General features: G+C 40.1%; 2 protein-coding genes across 2 annotated transcripts; both read left to right on the forward strand.

The window, feature by feature from the left end:
* Positions 1–581: 581 nt before the first annotated feature.
* On the forward strand, positions 582–4,575 carry LOC306845508 (volume-regulated anion channel subunit LRRC8D; the record flags this gene model as incomplete). Its single annotated transcript, XM_079378363.1, has 4 exons — positions 582–1,442; positions 1,810–2,060; positions 2,942–3,319; positions 3,459–4,575. 4 exons carry the CDS (start codon positions 582–584, stop codon positions 4,573–4,575), a joined length of 2,607 nt encoding a protein of 868 aa, XP_079234489.1.
* A 2,509-nt stretch (positions 4,576–7,084) lies between these two features.
* ddx39ab (DEAD (Asp-Glu-Ala-Asp) box polypeptide 39Ab) lies at positions 7,085–15,680 on the forward strand. The gene is made up of 10 exons (XM_079381805.1): positions 7,085–7,308; positions 8,951–9,159; positions 9,245–9,372; positions 10,524–10,800; positions 10,876–10,994; positions 12,483–12,614; positions 12,871–12,980; positions 14,661–14,805; positions 14,884–15,031; positions 15,451–15,680. Exons 2-10 carry the CDS (start codon positions 8,952–8,954, stop codon positions 15,465–15,467), a joined length of 1,284 nt encoding a protein of 427 aa, XP_079237931.1. The 5' UTR covers positions 7,085–7,308; position 8,951; the 3' UTR covers positions 15,468–15,680.
* Positions 15,681–15,742: the final 62 nt, after the last annotated feature.

Here is a 15,742-nt window from a genome sequence, read left to right on the forward strand (position 1 = left end):
CATTAATAGAACGTATACTTTAAAAGGAGGCAGCAAACTACAAAACTAAACATCACTTTGAAGTGTCAATTTATATGAAACCATTCATTGTTTTAAGTGACATTCCATTCCATTTGATTAGTAATTGTAGTAACACTTTTATAGCAAATATCTGGTTTTTAAGGTGTGTTTGGTAAGTTAGATATTGCTGATATTATTGCTCATTTGTGAATAATTCCTCAAATTAAGAGTGCAATTTCTTTATTAAAGGGTGCCTAATGCTATTAGTTATGTACACTGTTAAAAAGTTTGATTTTCATGATAAACATGGCCAAAGTTTCAAAAAACCTTTTGGATGTATGACGGAGGATTTCTGTGCCAAATACACTCCTTTCGGGTTCGTACAAGTTTCTGAAAGTTTTTTTTTTTGATCATGGATCAAATGATGTCATGAAGGGTGGAACCCCTTAATCTCAAGTAAATGTATCTTTATTTAAGAAAGAAGTCTTAAATTGTTAGAATGGTTAGATTCTTGAATCTAATAAAGTGTCACCTTGATTTGAATAGTGTTTAAAAAGATGTCTTCCTCTGTCTGACTGTAGATGTTCACGCTATCTGAGCTGTGGTCCGGCGGTGAGCGTCAGGGCAGTTATAAGTTGCTGAAGCCGTGGTGGGAGGTCTTCATGGACTATCTGCTGGTGCTCATGCTGATGGTGTCCATCCTCGCCGGGACGCTCCAGCTGTCACGGGATGGAGTCGTGTGCGTCCCTGTACACTCCTCTTCTATCAACTACAGCTCTCCCATGGAGCATGTGTCTGATACTGTTTTTAGAAGCACACCAGAGCCACCCAAGATGAGGGGGCGACGTACCAACCTTGACTTCCAGCAGTACATCTACATCAGCCAGGTTTGCTATCATGAGGCGTTGCCCTGGTACTCGCGGTTTTTACCATATGTGACGCTGCTACATACATTAGTTCTCCTGGCCAGTGGCTGCTTCTGGTTCCACTTTCCGCTCACATCTGCTCGCATCGAGCACTTCCTATCACTTCTCGCCAAGTGTTGCGAATCACCCTGGACAACAAGGGCACTTTCTCTTACGGCCAAACTGGACACACGCTTCTCTGAGACAGAACAAGCAGTGCAAGCCAAAGTTCAGGTAACATCTTCATACAAAATGCGCAAGTCAAGTCTGGACTCAGGGATGGACAGCCCTCTGTTGGCAGGGACTGATAGTGTGTCCACTACAACGCAACCGTCTCCGTGTCCCTCAACGTTGTCTCATTGCTCAACGCTCTCAGCCATGTCACTCACGGAGCCAGTTATGCCTGTGCAAGTTGTTCCGGACACTTCCAGACAGGGAGCCACATTGGACCGCAGCGACAGAGAGCAGGCCAGAGCTCTGTTTGAGAGAGTGCGCAGGTTTCGTGCTCACTGCGAGAGTTCAGATGTTATCTATAAGGTAACGCCCAAAGTATACATACACCTTGTTGAAAAACTGATTAGCACAAAACCAAGTTAATGTGCACATGCGACCTGCTTGTAAAAAAGATCGGATTGTGCATGTAGTACAGTACGCACGTACTATTTTGATGACAAAATTTGCATCATGCACACTGTATGCGGACCCTCACATACGGGTAAAACTGATTTAATTTGATAACTGGTATACTTTGGTCTTAACATGCAAACCAGTTCTAATTCAAGCAAATTCTCATTCAGAAATTGCATGTCTCATTAAACCATGGTGACAATTGCACTTGCAGTTTAGAGGATGTAAAAAGACTGTTTTTAAAATAATGTTACAAATACTGCATCTCTTTCTGTAGGTGTACACTGCTCAGACAGTGTTCAAGGTTCTGAAGTTTATTCTGATTGTGAGCTACACCACTCCTCTCCTGGGCTCAATCTCCTTTAGTCACATCTGCCAGCCTCACTCTTCTGCTCTGATCGGCTACAGCGTCTTCCAGTGCAGTCACTCGCTGTCCTCCGTCCTGCGCAAGCTAATGCAGGCCTACATCTTGCTGCTCTTTCTGTTCGGTCTGCTGGGCATCTATGCCCTGTTCTGGATCTTCCAAAAGTATGGGTGCCCCAAGACGCGAGAGGACTGTGTGTCCATGTAGTCTGTAGTCTTTCACCATGTGTGAGTGTCGAGAGATTCTGGTGACTGGACTAACGTGTCTGTTTGTGTTCCAAGAACTAAGAACTAAATGCAAAAAGTTGAAGCCAGGCCACCTTTTCAGCGGCACTGGAATTTTTTTCCATTCATTTTTTCCAAAGGGATTTTAAACATATTTTAAAAGCATTTTAAGCCATGAACCAAACTAACCATTTCTGAGGTGAATCACGACATTATACACTTTTATTTAAATCAAAAAGGTATTAGAGAATTGGACAAAAAGACAAAGGCACAAGACTGAACTGGATGGCTTTAATGAGAAAAATAACTAAAAAACCATGAAGCATAATGAATGGCATAATCAAGTATAAAATAATGTAGAAATATACAACTATTTACATGCAATTTGCTTGCCACAACTCTCTGACTTGTGGAATTTTCTCTTTTCACTACAAATTCAGCTTTTAAACATTATTTTAAAAATAAGTTGAAATAATGTAAAAGGATTGATTCAACAAATGCCTGTTACAGGACTGGGCAACTTCAGTCCTGGAGGGCTCCAACCCTAATCAATCACACCTGCGTATAGCTTTCTACTGATCTTGAAGACATTGATTGACGTTGAGGTGTGTTTAATAAGGGTTGGAGCTAAACTCTGCAGGACAGCGGCCCTCCAGGACCTAAGTTGCCCAGTCCTGGCCTATACCATTAATTAACAGCATTGGAACTATGTGTCCCTATGGAGAAAATGAATGAATTTCGACTTGGGAACCCAACTGTTGCATTCTGTAAATTTAAAGAAAGCTATTCTGAAATGTTGATTAAATCTGCCTAATTCCCAGGTCTTTGAGGCAGTACTCTTTCCAGAGTCTACGTGAGAAAGGATCCATGCTAGATGTACCTGACCTTCATAATGACCTCGCCTTCCTCTTGCACATGGCCGACCAGTACGACCCTCTACTGGCCCAGCGCCTGTCTGTCTTCCTCTCACCGGTCAGTGAGACTCGACTGCTGGAAGAAAGTCTGGAGCGTCGCTGGGGAGCTGATCGCTTGCGGTCAATGATCACGTCTGACCAGCAGGGACGCTCTCTGCTGCAGCTCGTGGCCCTTCCTCGCCTGCCAGCGGCCCTGTTCACCTTCAGCCAGCTAGAGGTGTTGAAGTTGGAACTTATTGGAGATGCCAAACTGACAGCACAAATATCTAACATGACAGCACTCAGGTAAGTATTTTAATTTCAGTTGCACCTAATTTTGCACATAATTGAATTGCACATAATTTTGCAGTCTAACACAGACTAATAATGAGGGTATAACATTTTAGGATGAGAAACATTTTAATTTGGATTCTCTTCTCATTAGAGAGATGCACCTTTACCACTGCACTGCATCAGTGGAGCCTGCAGCACTGCAGCACCTTCAGGAACATCTAGAGACTTTACATCTAACCTTCACCCAAGCTGCAGAGATCCCAGTCTGGGTTTATTCCCTCCGCGGCCTGCAAGAGCTGCACCTCAACGGGAGGTTGAGCAATGAGGGCGGGATGGGGCGCGGATGGGCCCTTGGCAGCCTTCGACAACTGCGTCATCTCCGCGTCTTGGTGCTGCGAGGCATGCTGCAGAAAGTTCCAGGGGAGCTGAGCGAATTGGCAGGGAGTCTGCTACAACTGGAGATATATAACGAGGGCACCAGGTTATTGGTACTTACAGGACTGAGGCGTTTGTCTGGACTGGCAGAAGTGCAACTGCAAGGATGCCAGTTGGAGAGGCTGCCATCAGCGCTGCTGGCGCTTACAGGTCTACGCAGTTTGGACCTGCAACACAACAGTCTGCGTACTCTAGAAGAGCTGTTAGGATTGCAGCATTTGCGGCGTCTGTCCTGCCTACGACTCGCACATAACCGCGTTCTGGCTCTTCCGGCCAGTGTAGGAGTGCTGCGCTCACTGGAACTCTTGGATTTGGCACACAATCAGCTGCAAAACCTACCTTTGGCGCTCTTTACACTGCATAAGCTGCGACGCCTGCTTTTGGCAGGAAACCTTTTGGAAGAGTTGCCAGCTGAAATCGGAGCCTTGAAGCTTCTTGGCGAACTAGACCTGAGCGCCAACAGGCTTGAACGTCTCCCCAAGGAACTGTTTGAAAGTTGTGCAGAGCTTCGCAACTTGAATGTCGCAAATAACTCTCTAGGGTCTTTGCCTGCTGGTTTTGACGGCCTGACTCAGCTTTTGCGTCTGGATGTACGGGGAAACAGCCTAGAGGAACTGCCGGTCAAGCTGGGGTGTTGTTTTGGGCTTCGTGGAGGTGGTTTGCTGGTGGAAAACTGGCTGTTGCACACCCTACCTCGGCAGGTCAGGGATGTCCTACAGCAGCCCAGCTCTTGCCCCTCTTCTGAACCTCCATCACGACCTAATTCTGACTGCTTTCCTACCTTTTCAGCTGCACAGTGGAGCTTCCACTCCGCACTGGAATCTCAGATATAAAACATCAGCTTCAGACTGAACTCATGAACAATATCTAAATAATATTATTAATAATGCTTTTCCACTGCATGTTACGGCACGGTACGGTTCACTTTTGGGGAGGTCTCCACTGGGTACAGTACCTGGTACCTGGTACTTTTTTCAGTACCACCTCGGTTGAGGTTCCAAGCGAGCCGTACCGTTACCAAAACGTGTCGTGTAAACTCTGCTGATCACTGATTGACCGGAGAAAATCGTCACTGCCTGCTTCATTAAACTTGCAACACGAGACACAACAGACCCGCTAGATTTAAACGAACACAGCCCTCGAAGCATCAAACGCAACTGTTTTGAATGAGCACACCTTTTTTTAACAACCAAAAAATGTCTGTTTCATTGTCTGCTAAGGAAGTACAGATGTTCCTCTCGTTGATAGCTGAGGAGTGGATCCAGCAAGAACTTGATGGAGCGACGTGGAGTCACGGCAGTAGATGCGGTGCAACTATAACAACGTGAATAATCCCGCCCACTCTAAAGTGGTACTAAACTGCAGTGGAAACACAAACCGAGCCGACCCGAACCGTGCTGTGCCGTACTGAGCCGAGTCATACCACGCAGTGGAAAAGCGCCATAAAATGAGTCAGGAAAAGCCAGTCTTTTGCCAAGAAGACTTTAAATGCCACTCATAAGGATACACTGATATGATGACTGAAAAAAATTAGAAACATGTTTATATACTTAACCGGGTAACTGTCACTAGCCTTATTAACCCATTGTAAACCTTTCTAATCATCATTTTGAAAAGCAAGACTCTAACTTTCATATTTGGTGACTGATTTTTTATTTTTATTTTTCCCATAGAAACCTTGGCTACTTTTTATGCCTAAAGTTCAAAAACATAACATCATTATAATTTTATGTCTAAAATGTGTTATATATATTAATTACTGACAGAATCTCCATTCATGATGGAATGCAAACTATGTATGGCTGCTTTCTACATGTCCTTTACAGTCCTAACACGGATCACAATATTTCGTTTTGTAGTATGTTTTGTAAAATATATATTTAAAAAAAATAATTAAATGTAGTGCAGTGCATTATTTTACATTTCCATGAACTTATATATGTATATATATTTCTTTATCCATTTTCCACTTGCCAAAATTAAGTCTGTGCTTCAAAACGTTCAAGATTTACAATTAAGTTGGAAATATCATTATTAGGTCTTTGCTTAAGAAGTGGGACAGGCAGTTAAGTTTAACCATAAATTTGTTTCCTATACATATTGTGTAAGACACGCTAGGTGTATCCTTACACTATCAAATAAGTAAATAAATAAATAAACAAACTATAACACAACATTTGATATGGTTTCATGTACAGTACTAGTCAAATGTTTGCTCTTAAAACCTTGTGATCTAAAGGCTTATGCTGAAATAGTTTCAATTATTTGCATATGCATGAATTTCTTAAAATATCAAACTTTATTTGATTATTTATTTATTTATTTACACTGCCCTCCAAAAGTTTGGAAACACCCCTGACAAAGTGTGGTTTTTGACGGTATTTGCATAAATCCTTATCGTTTTTTTGGAGCAAATACATTAAAATAACTTGACATTATCATTGAAGACCAGCAATAAAACATAATAATGGCGATATATACATGTCAAAATCAGATATGCCCCTTTGCCAGCTGTGATGCCTGGTTACTGGTTTAAACTCAGCCCAGGTTTTTAAAAGATTTTTGGGTCAGCACACCTTAATAGCTTCAACAATTGATTGCCAATTAAAAGTCAATGTCTGAATAAACTGACAGCTCAGATACCCAGATTATGTAGAGCTGTAATAGCTGCTAATGGTGGATATTTTGATGAATAAAAAATGTAAGTTTTTTCTATGTATAAACTGTTTATGTAATAAAATATGTTTTCGTAGTTTGTGTTGTCCCTTATCAGTGCAAAATTATCACAAAATAAAAATAATTAATGCCAATATTGTCCAAAAAACCCACTTTTCTAGGGCTTTTCCAAACTTTAAACCAACCACAGTATTTTTTTTATTTTTTTTTTATGTAATAACTAGGCTGAAAGTATAAATAAAACTTTAGTTTGCAAAATTTGAAACAAATGAATTCAATAATATCGGGACGCGTGGATATATGCTAATACCTATGAGATATATTCTCATTATATGTGGACATTAAACATCTCTCCAGTCTATTTTTTCTCTCATAATTAAACATTATGTAATTACATAATAAAAAATATTATGTAATTACCATGGTAGATCTATTATGGCGCTACTGAGGTCATTTACAGTGTTTATTTATGGTATTTTACCGCCACGTTTGATTTGAATAGGTTCCTTAATATGAAGCAACATATCAATCATATTATTACACCGAGTTAAATGTTTTAAATCAGTTATATCCAATCCTAAATTATAATAAAAGAATAATTTCTGTCACTTACAAAAGTCCCGCCAAGCTCAATTGCGCCCAACGCCAGCGCGACTTCAACGCCACCACGTGCCAGTCCCAACATCCAATCACAATACGGTTAGATTTAAATTGACACGTTCGCAAGCCAATGGGAGCGTGCGTTAAGCCAACGACCGCGTACGTTCTACCAATGAGAGCGCGCGTTCTTCAGGAGGCTGGATTTCCGGGCGGTAGTATAAACTGCGGCCTTGCGCGTGCGTTCTGAGTCAACAGCTGCGTTCGTATTCCTCACGCACCGTCACCTAAAGGTAACTATAGTTTAGTTATTGTTTACAAATATATTTATTTCTTCCGTAACGTCTTTTTTATGTATATAACGTTGTGGGTTTATCCAACAGGGAAGTTTTAACGTTATATGCGTTGTGTCATTGAGCGCGTTAGCTGCGCATGCTAACCGAAGCGAGCGAGCGCGCGCATTTATTTTCTGTTGAGTTATATGTATATTTGTAAACCCTATATCGTTATCGGGGGTGCTAAACCGCACGAATAACAAGCCCGCGTTGAGTTTTAGTTAAAAACCTCGGGTATGTTTAGTTTTCTGATGTATAAGAGTCGCTGAACGCCGGTCTATTGTCCGCTGCGCGTTTGTTACACGGCTCCTACAATTAAACGAGTTCCTCTGTTGATCAACACAGAGTCGGTGTCTGATCCCGTTTCTCTACAGCACAATATCGCAGCTTTGTGTAGAAAATTAAATATTTTAGTCGTTGACTTGAGCCTCTTGTGGATGTTGGTGGTTGAGGCCCATATAAACCCGTTCCAGGTATAATAACACCAGGTACTATGGTATTACCATGTTTCTCTTGGACTGATTTGGCTTTCTGTATTTATTCGTGGGTCAAAGAAACCCATCAAATGTCCACCACATCAAAATACATTACAGAAGTGATTTTATCTGTATAGAAAGCACAGTAAGTGCCAGCAAAGTGTCTACTTTTAAGGTTCATTTACCACAAGAATCAGTTTGTGACGCATTAAAGACTAAGTTTTACCCCAAATACTACTTAAGTGGAAATTTTAAATTATTAAACGTTGCCACGACTCCATTTTGGCCATTTGACAGCAAGAATTTTGTAGTCATTTAAATTTCAAGGAAATGTAGTACGCTCACTTATTCTGTTATATATCGTAATATGTGCAGGTCGTAAGTATGTTATTTCAGATTTTATAGAAGTGAATGAAAACTGAACATTGTTTCACCCACATTTTGATTTTATTCTCCCAAAACTTGTTTGAAACCTGACAAAATTGTTACGCTGAATGATATTTTAGTGGCTGTTTTCTGTAAATGATGATGATAAATGTATGATTTTTTATTTTTTTGCACAGAAAACTATTTAAACAGGACACTTTCTAAAGTATTGAGCAATGATTATTCAAAGCTGTTACACTTATTGTTTTGATGCTTGAAAACCCTTTTTTTGTCTTTGACCCACACACTTGTTTGCTGTAGTTCTTCCAAAGTAGACGCACCACCCCAATATTCAGTGTTCAGGATGGGCATTTTAGTGACCAAACATTTGGTTTCCTTAAGTCTTAAACCTTTATTTTTATTTTAGGCTTTGAGAACCACGTAATTGTCATTTTGCATTGAGTTCATTCAGTGTAACGTATTGCATTGTTCATTGGTACCACCGAAGTACTTTTAGTAAAATGGCAAATTCTTGTAAATTGTCTTTTCAAAAGTGTGTCTGTGATAAGACCAGTTGGATTTGTTTACATGGTTTCTCTTGTGTATTTAATTTTATTGCATAAATGTCAGCTTAGACTTAGTTCTAACCTTCTCCAGGCTTGGTCCAATTTCTCAAAGGTGGTCCCTCCATTGAACCATGAATATGCGAGTCGTCTGAAGGTGTGATTTAATTGCTCTCTCGCTCCTTTTCTCTCCAGAATGGCTGAGAATGATGTTGACAACGAGCTGCTGGATTATGAAGAGGATGATGAGCCTCAAGGAGCCCCGGAGAGCGCCCCTCCGGTGGGCAAGAAGGAGGTGAAGGGCTCGTATGTGTCCATCCACAGCTCGGGCTTCAGAGACTTTCTGCTGAAGCCGGAGCTGCTGAGGGCCATCGTGGACTGCGGGTTTGAGCATCCGTCTGAAGGTAAGAGACTCTGAGATGCTGGTTCTCCTAATGTAAATATATGTTGATTAGCATCTTAAGTAAACTTCTTATGTGTGTTTTATAGTGCAGCACGAGTGCATCCCGCAGGCCATTCTCGGCATGGATATCCTGTGTCAGGCCAAGTCCGGTATGGGAAAGACAGCCGTGTTTGTGCTCGCTACCCTACAGCAGATCGAGCCGGTGGACGGACAGGTTAGTATATCTGTTTTGGTTTGTGATAAACATTACAACTGTTGTACAGTATTAGTTTTGAATTACTAAACTCAGAGTTTCAAAAACTGGAGTTTGTGAGCTGGTGAGAGAAGCTAGTAACTTATATTTATTCACTATAGCCTATATAAAATGATCTTCTGAACTTGTTGTGACCCTTACTTTGTCAGATAGCTATGAACGGACAACTGTTTAATTGTAGAAATGTTAAATTAAAATGAATTATTTCAAAATGCTTACTAAAGACTAACCCCCAGGTTTCACAGACGAGGCTTAAATCTAATCCCAGACTAAAATCTAAGCCTGAGCTGTTTCAGCTGAAAGTTACTTGCTCTGACTGATCTTAAATTATCAGTGCCTTTTTGTCTCAATGCACACCAGTAATGTTTTTTCTAAGGCGCGTTTATAAAAATCGCTTGGCCTGAACTATGGCTTAATCCTGGTTTAGTCTAAGCCCTGTCTCTGCAACCAGGCCTACGTTTTGTTTGAATCGTGTTAAATTACTTGAATATTAAATCATAATTAAAATTAATAAGATGCTTGATTTAGAATATTTAAAAAAAAATAAAAAACAAACTTAATATTGAAGATGAAATGTTTGGCCATTGCAATTAATGCCCAGATAACTGGGAAAATGGTGTTAATATCAATGTTATTTAATTTTATTCGGATAAAAATAAGACTTATTGAAGATTACATTTTATTTGTGTATGTATTGTGATTGTATAAATGAACAAACTGAACAATTTAGTCATTTTAAATGTTGCGTTATTTCAAATTAACCACACAATAAATAAAACCAAGATTAGGTTACGACAAAATCATAATTTAAATATGTTTAGAATATTTTAAAATAAAACTTGCAGAAGATTATTTTATTAAACCCAAGTTATTTTTATTTTTTTTCCTGCATGTTCATGGATCTCTGTTGGTTAATGTCAGGTTACATGAAATTTATTCAAATATTAACCACCTTAGGGGGAAAAATAATTTAATTTTGTCTGACATTAAATTGATAGTTACCAAATTTTGATATTTATATTGGTGGTTTAACAATCTGTGGCCCTAATGTTATGTAATGCGTGAACCTTAAGCTTGTAGAAGATGAAGTTGACTGTTTTCCTGTGATTCAGGTGTCGGTGCTGGTCATGTGTCACACGCGTGAGCTGGCGTTTCAGATCTGTAAGGAGTACGAGCGTTTCTCCAAGTACATGCCCACCGTGAAGGTGGCAGTGTTTTTCGGCGGCATGTCCATCAAGAAGGACGAGGATGTCCTGAAGAAGAGCTGCCCTCACATCGTGGTCGGCACGCCGGGACGAATCCTTGCCCTGGTCCGAAACAAAACCCTCAACCTGAAGAACGTCAAGCACTTCGTTCTGGATGAGTGTGACAAGATGCTGGAGCAGCTGGGTGAGTGTTTGACCAAAATCTGCTCCGAGCTGCATTGAGCGGAGTCTGTGATTTAAAGTGATGTTTGACTGTTAGATATGAGACGTGACGTCCAGGACATCTTCAGACTGACCCCTCATGAGAAGCAGTGCATGATGTTCAGCGCCACCCTCAGCAAAGAGATCCGGCCCGTCTGCCGCAAGTTCATGCAGGATGTGAGTAACACCTGTTTTTTTTAATACAGTCGTCTCAAACTCCGTTCCTGGAGGGTCACAGCTCTGCAGAGTTTAGCTCCAAATCACACCTGCTTTGAAGTTTCTAGTGATCCTGAAGAGCTTGATTATCTGGATCAGGTGTGTTTGATTAGGGTTGGAGCTAGCTATGCAGAGCTGTGGCCCTCCAGGAATGGAGTTTGAGGCTAATGCTTTAATGAGTGCCATATGCTGTTTGTTCGTTTTTGTTTGATCATTTTTCCAGCGTGAGTGTTAGACACATTGATATTACTTTAAAGACTAGCTGAATTTTATGAAAATTGTATTTTCTTGCCTCATTGTTTACCAGCATGAGGTTTTTTATTTATTTTTTTCAGCGTTTTTGTTGTTCAGAAAATTGTGGCTTATTTATGCAATACTTTAGTAATTCTTAAACTAAACCAGAATGAGCTGTTGCTCTGGAAACTAGATTAATTTTATGAAGTTTAAGTTGTATTTAATAAAAAATGTATATCACTTAATCTTAATATTCAAACACATTTCTCATCCTCGTTGTCTTGGTGGTTAATGCATAACCTAACAATGAGCAACACATTTGTTAAAAAATGTTAAAGTAAACATTTTTCTCGGTTTAATTAACTGAAACTGAATAACAAACATGCAGCAATTCCACTAAAATGAAAACAATTCCAAGTATTACCAAATTAATAGTATATCAATTAATGAGTAATTTGATATTCTGGTGCTATTTTAGTATGCTCAAAACAGTGTGGTGAAAACATGGCAGTTTAAAAAAAATAATCTAAAGTCTTTGGATACAGCATGAAGTTCATGGAAGTTATCGGACACGTATCTATTAAGCCATTTGGGCATTTAGAAGTAAAATTGTCAGGTTGAAATTGTAACCTTATTACCCATCTATATTAGTACTGATAATTTGAGACTTAAGGTCATTGCACACTGAGTCCCAAACTTTGTGTTTTTTCGTATTTGTCATTTTAAAACTTAATCACGCGCTGAAACCTTGCACATTGAGTCCAATGCGTATTAATCCAATGAGACCAATTCAAGCAGTGCGGATAATTGTTTTCCCCTCCTCTTAAAAATATAAAGAGGAAATATTGGGTCCATCCAATCCTGAGATGGAGAGGAAAGAGTTCCACCTCCTTAGGGAGCAGCGGGATTTTCCCGGGCGATTCAAAGTTTATTTCAGGATGTCAGTGGCTTGGTTTCATGCTTTGCTAGTGATACTGTAGCCACGCTTAAAGACTACCGATTTCTGTGAACTCCGTGCGCAAAGATCTTTACAGTGCTTTGTGCTTCGAGACTAAGTGGATGAACTTGTCAGATGACATTCTGGATTTTGGCGTTCACTTTTGGAGAATTGTCAAAACGCGCCTCAAAATGCATGCAAAAATTTCAGACTGAAGTGTGCAGTGACTTGCTCTAAAGCATATAGAGCATCCTGTCTGATGTTTGCTGTGTTTTCAGCCGATGGAGGTGTTTGTGGACGATGAGACGAAGCTGACTCTTCACGGTCTGCAGCAGTACTACTGTAAACTGAAGGACAGTGAGAAGAACCGCAAACTCTTTGACCTGCTTGACGTGCTGGAGTTCAACCAGGTGAGTTTAGCATTGAACGCTCATTTGAGTTTCCAAAGCCACTTGCAAATGAGGAACACAAGCAAATATTTTGTAGATTAAACCTGACCCTGTTTACTTCAATTTCATTGTGATTTGTCAGTGATCTTTTTTCCAGATCTGTGTGTTTATTAGTTTTTCTCTGCCACTCATTTTTTCCCTGTAGAATTTAGTTAGTCAGAATGAGCTCAAATGCATGTTTCATATTCTCTGGGTTAATTCTGCTGTTGTCCTGCAGGTGGTGATATTTGTGAAGTCTGTTCAGCGTTGTGTGGCACTTTCACAGTTACTGGTGGAGCAGAACTTCCCCGCCATCGCCATCCACAGAGGAATGGCACAGGAAGAGAGGTGTGTACTCGTTTGGGCTGAATGTCCTGTTATGTAATGAAATATGACAGTTGACTAGTGAGGATATTGTGTCACTGCTTAAACAGAAATAAATCCAAAGTTGCAATGCTTAAAGGGGTCCTATGACGTTGCTAAAAAGAACATTTAATTTTTGTATTTGGTGAAATGCAATGTGTATGTGATTTTAAGGTTCAAAAAACACATTTTCCACATACTGTACATTATTGTTGCTCCTCTATGCCCCGCCTTTCTGAAACGAGGTAATTTTTACAAAGCTCATCGTTCTGAGAAGTGATGTGTGCTCTGATTGGCCAGCTATCCAATGTGTTGTGATAGGCTGAATACCTCAAGCGTGAGACTGAAATGTTACACCCTCACCGTATTGCGATGCCATGTCCCGGCGCGATGACAAAAACAACAAAACCATTATAAACGAGGCATTTGTTGCATCCAGTGGGGACATAATTACCGATTATAATGACTTGTGCTGTCTTTTTACGCATCACGCTGCATAAACATTACCATGTCTGCATTTGTGATAAAAAAAAAAAAAATTAGGAGCACGGTCAAATTTAGGAGCGCCTTCAAATCGGTAATCAAAAATGAACCTTCCCATTACAAGGTGATATTTGACTCAAAGTGATTTACAGGGAATTTTGATTTTACCTTATGTAATGGCATTTTTCTAACTTTATTAAAAGTATGTCATCTTGTCAAATTAAAATATATATAAGCTTTTTATCATTTCGGTAACCCTTTATTTTAGGGTCTCTTAACTAGTTGCTTATTAGCATGCATATTACTAGAATATTAGCCATTTATTAGTACTAATTAAGCGCACATTAATGGTTTATTCTGCATCCCTAATATCCAAACTTAACAACTACCTTACAAACTATTAATAAGCAGCAAATTAGGAATTTGAGGGAAAAGTCAGTTAATGGTGAATAAGTGTTCCCTATTCTAAAGTGTTACCATTTCTGATTAAAACAACAGAATACAAACAAGTAGAATAAGATGTCAATCAAATGAAATCAGTGTTTTAGAAATTTGTACTACAGAGGTGGCACAGAAGAACACGAGTGGCTTATTTAAAAACGTAGTTCGTTCATAAATGAAACGCCACTGTTTGAATGGAGATGTGCAGCGGCTCAGCTGGGACTTGCGTTAGAAACCTTTAAAGCTCCCTCAGCACAAACACAAATATGCTGATCGCGCTGGTGCTCCTAAATATTTTTTCATAGTCGCACGCAGTAGTTTTCAATCGACTGAAATGGTCGCACTGTTGAGCCCTGAGGTTCAGGAAATAGTCCTCCGTAAAATGCGCTGCACACTCTAATGTTTGTGTTGTACTGTTCTGGACTTTAGTCTTTGCAACTTCAGGGATCTTATCTAACACTCCAAAGAGAGAGGAACAATTTATCTCCTCATATGACCCTTTTAAAGGCACAAAATGCATTAAATTGGATGCCCATTTAATTATTTTTCACTGTTATTATTGCTTACTCGTTAAGAATATAGAATTGATTTCCCATGTATCTTCCTTTCCAGCAACAATTTCTGTACTTCCTCATGCATTTGTGATTAGCTTTTCATTGTAGTTAACAGCTTGTAGCAATGATGTTCATCTCCTTAATCTCATTTTGGATATTTTATGTCTCGTCTCATCTCTGCTCTTAGGTTGTCTCGGTATCAGCAGTTCAAAGACTTTCAGAGGAGGATCCTAGTGGCCACAAACCTTTTCGGGCGAGGAATGGATATCGAGAGGGTCAACATCGTCTTCAACTACGACATGCCAGAGGACTCCGACACGTATCTCCACAGGGTACGTATCCATGTACTCTCCAGAAGTGTTTCAGATCTCTGAAGTGGCACGTCTCTCACGGTCTCGTCCCGTTCTCAGGTGGCTCGTGCGGGTCGCTTCGGCACCAAGGGTTTGGCCGTCACTTTCGTGTCAGATGAGACTGATGCGAAGATCCTGAACGATGTGCAGGACCGATTCGAGGTCAACGTGGCCGAGTTACCAGAGGAGATCGACATTTCCACTTACAGTGAGTCTTTGGTCTCGTCTCATTATACTTGAGCATATTATACTTCACATTTTGAGCATGAAGAAATAAACTCTTATCTGCTTCCAAATTTAATGTAACCTAATGCGTGTGATGAATGAATAACAGTAATGTTGGCGGACACTAATGTGGTCATTGAAGTGAGGCTAGATATTTTGAGGTTCTTAGCATTGGCTCTATTAGAGTGGGTTGGTCAAGTAAGCGTTGCAAAGTTAAACTAGACCCCAAACGTAACTATCCCCGATAGCTGTATTCGTTGTGCTGATGTATCATCCTTCCCAGTTACAAAAGTTTGGTTTGATTCCCATTGGTTTCTTGCCAAGTGTTTTAAACCCTTTGACTGGTTGAAAAGAATAGCGTTTGTGGTGTTTGAAGTGACATTTGTCTCTTTCTCTGTGCAGTTGAACAGTCCAGATGAAGGTCTTGATGTTTCCAGAATCGCAGCTGTTGATCACGGCAGGGCACAGAACCTCTGTTTTTAAAGCCTCCTTTTTACCTCAAACCCACAATTGTTTTTACTGCTTTTCTCGGAGGACCGGGGCGAGTTGTCAAGTTTTACGATTTTGTCCTAAAATCATGTTGTGTTTTGGGTTTTAATGAAATTAAAGCGTTTTATATACTACACCTTGACAAGCCGTGTTTGTCCTCTTTCGCTGTATGAAAGTGGTTTGTAATGAGTCTCCAAATGCTTTT

Source organism: Barbus barbus (genome assembly GCF_936440315.1).
Source record: "Barbus barbus genome assembly, chromosome: 3".
Lineage (NCBI taxonomy): Eukaryota > Metazoa > Chordata > Actinopteri > Cypriniformes > Cyprinidae > Barbus > Barbus barbus.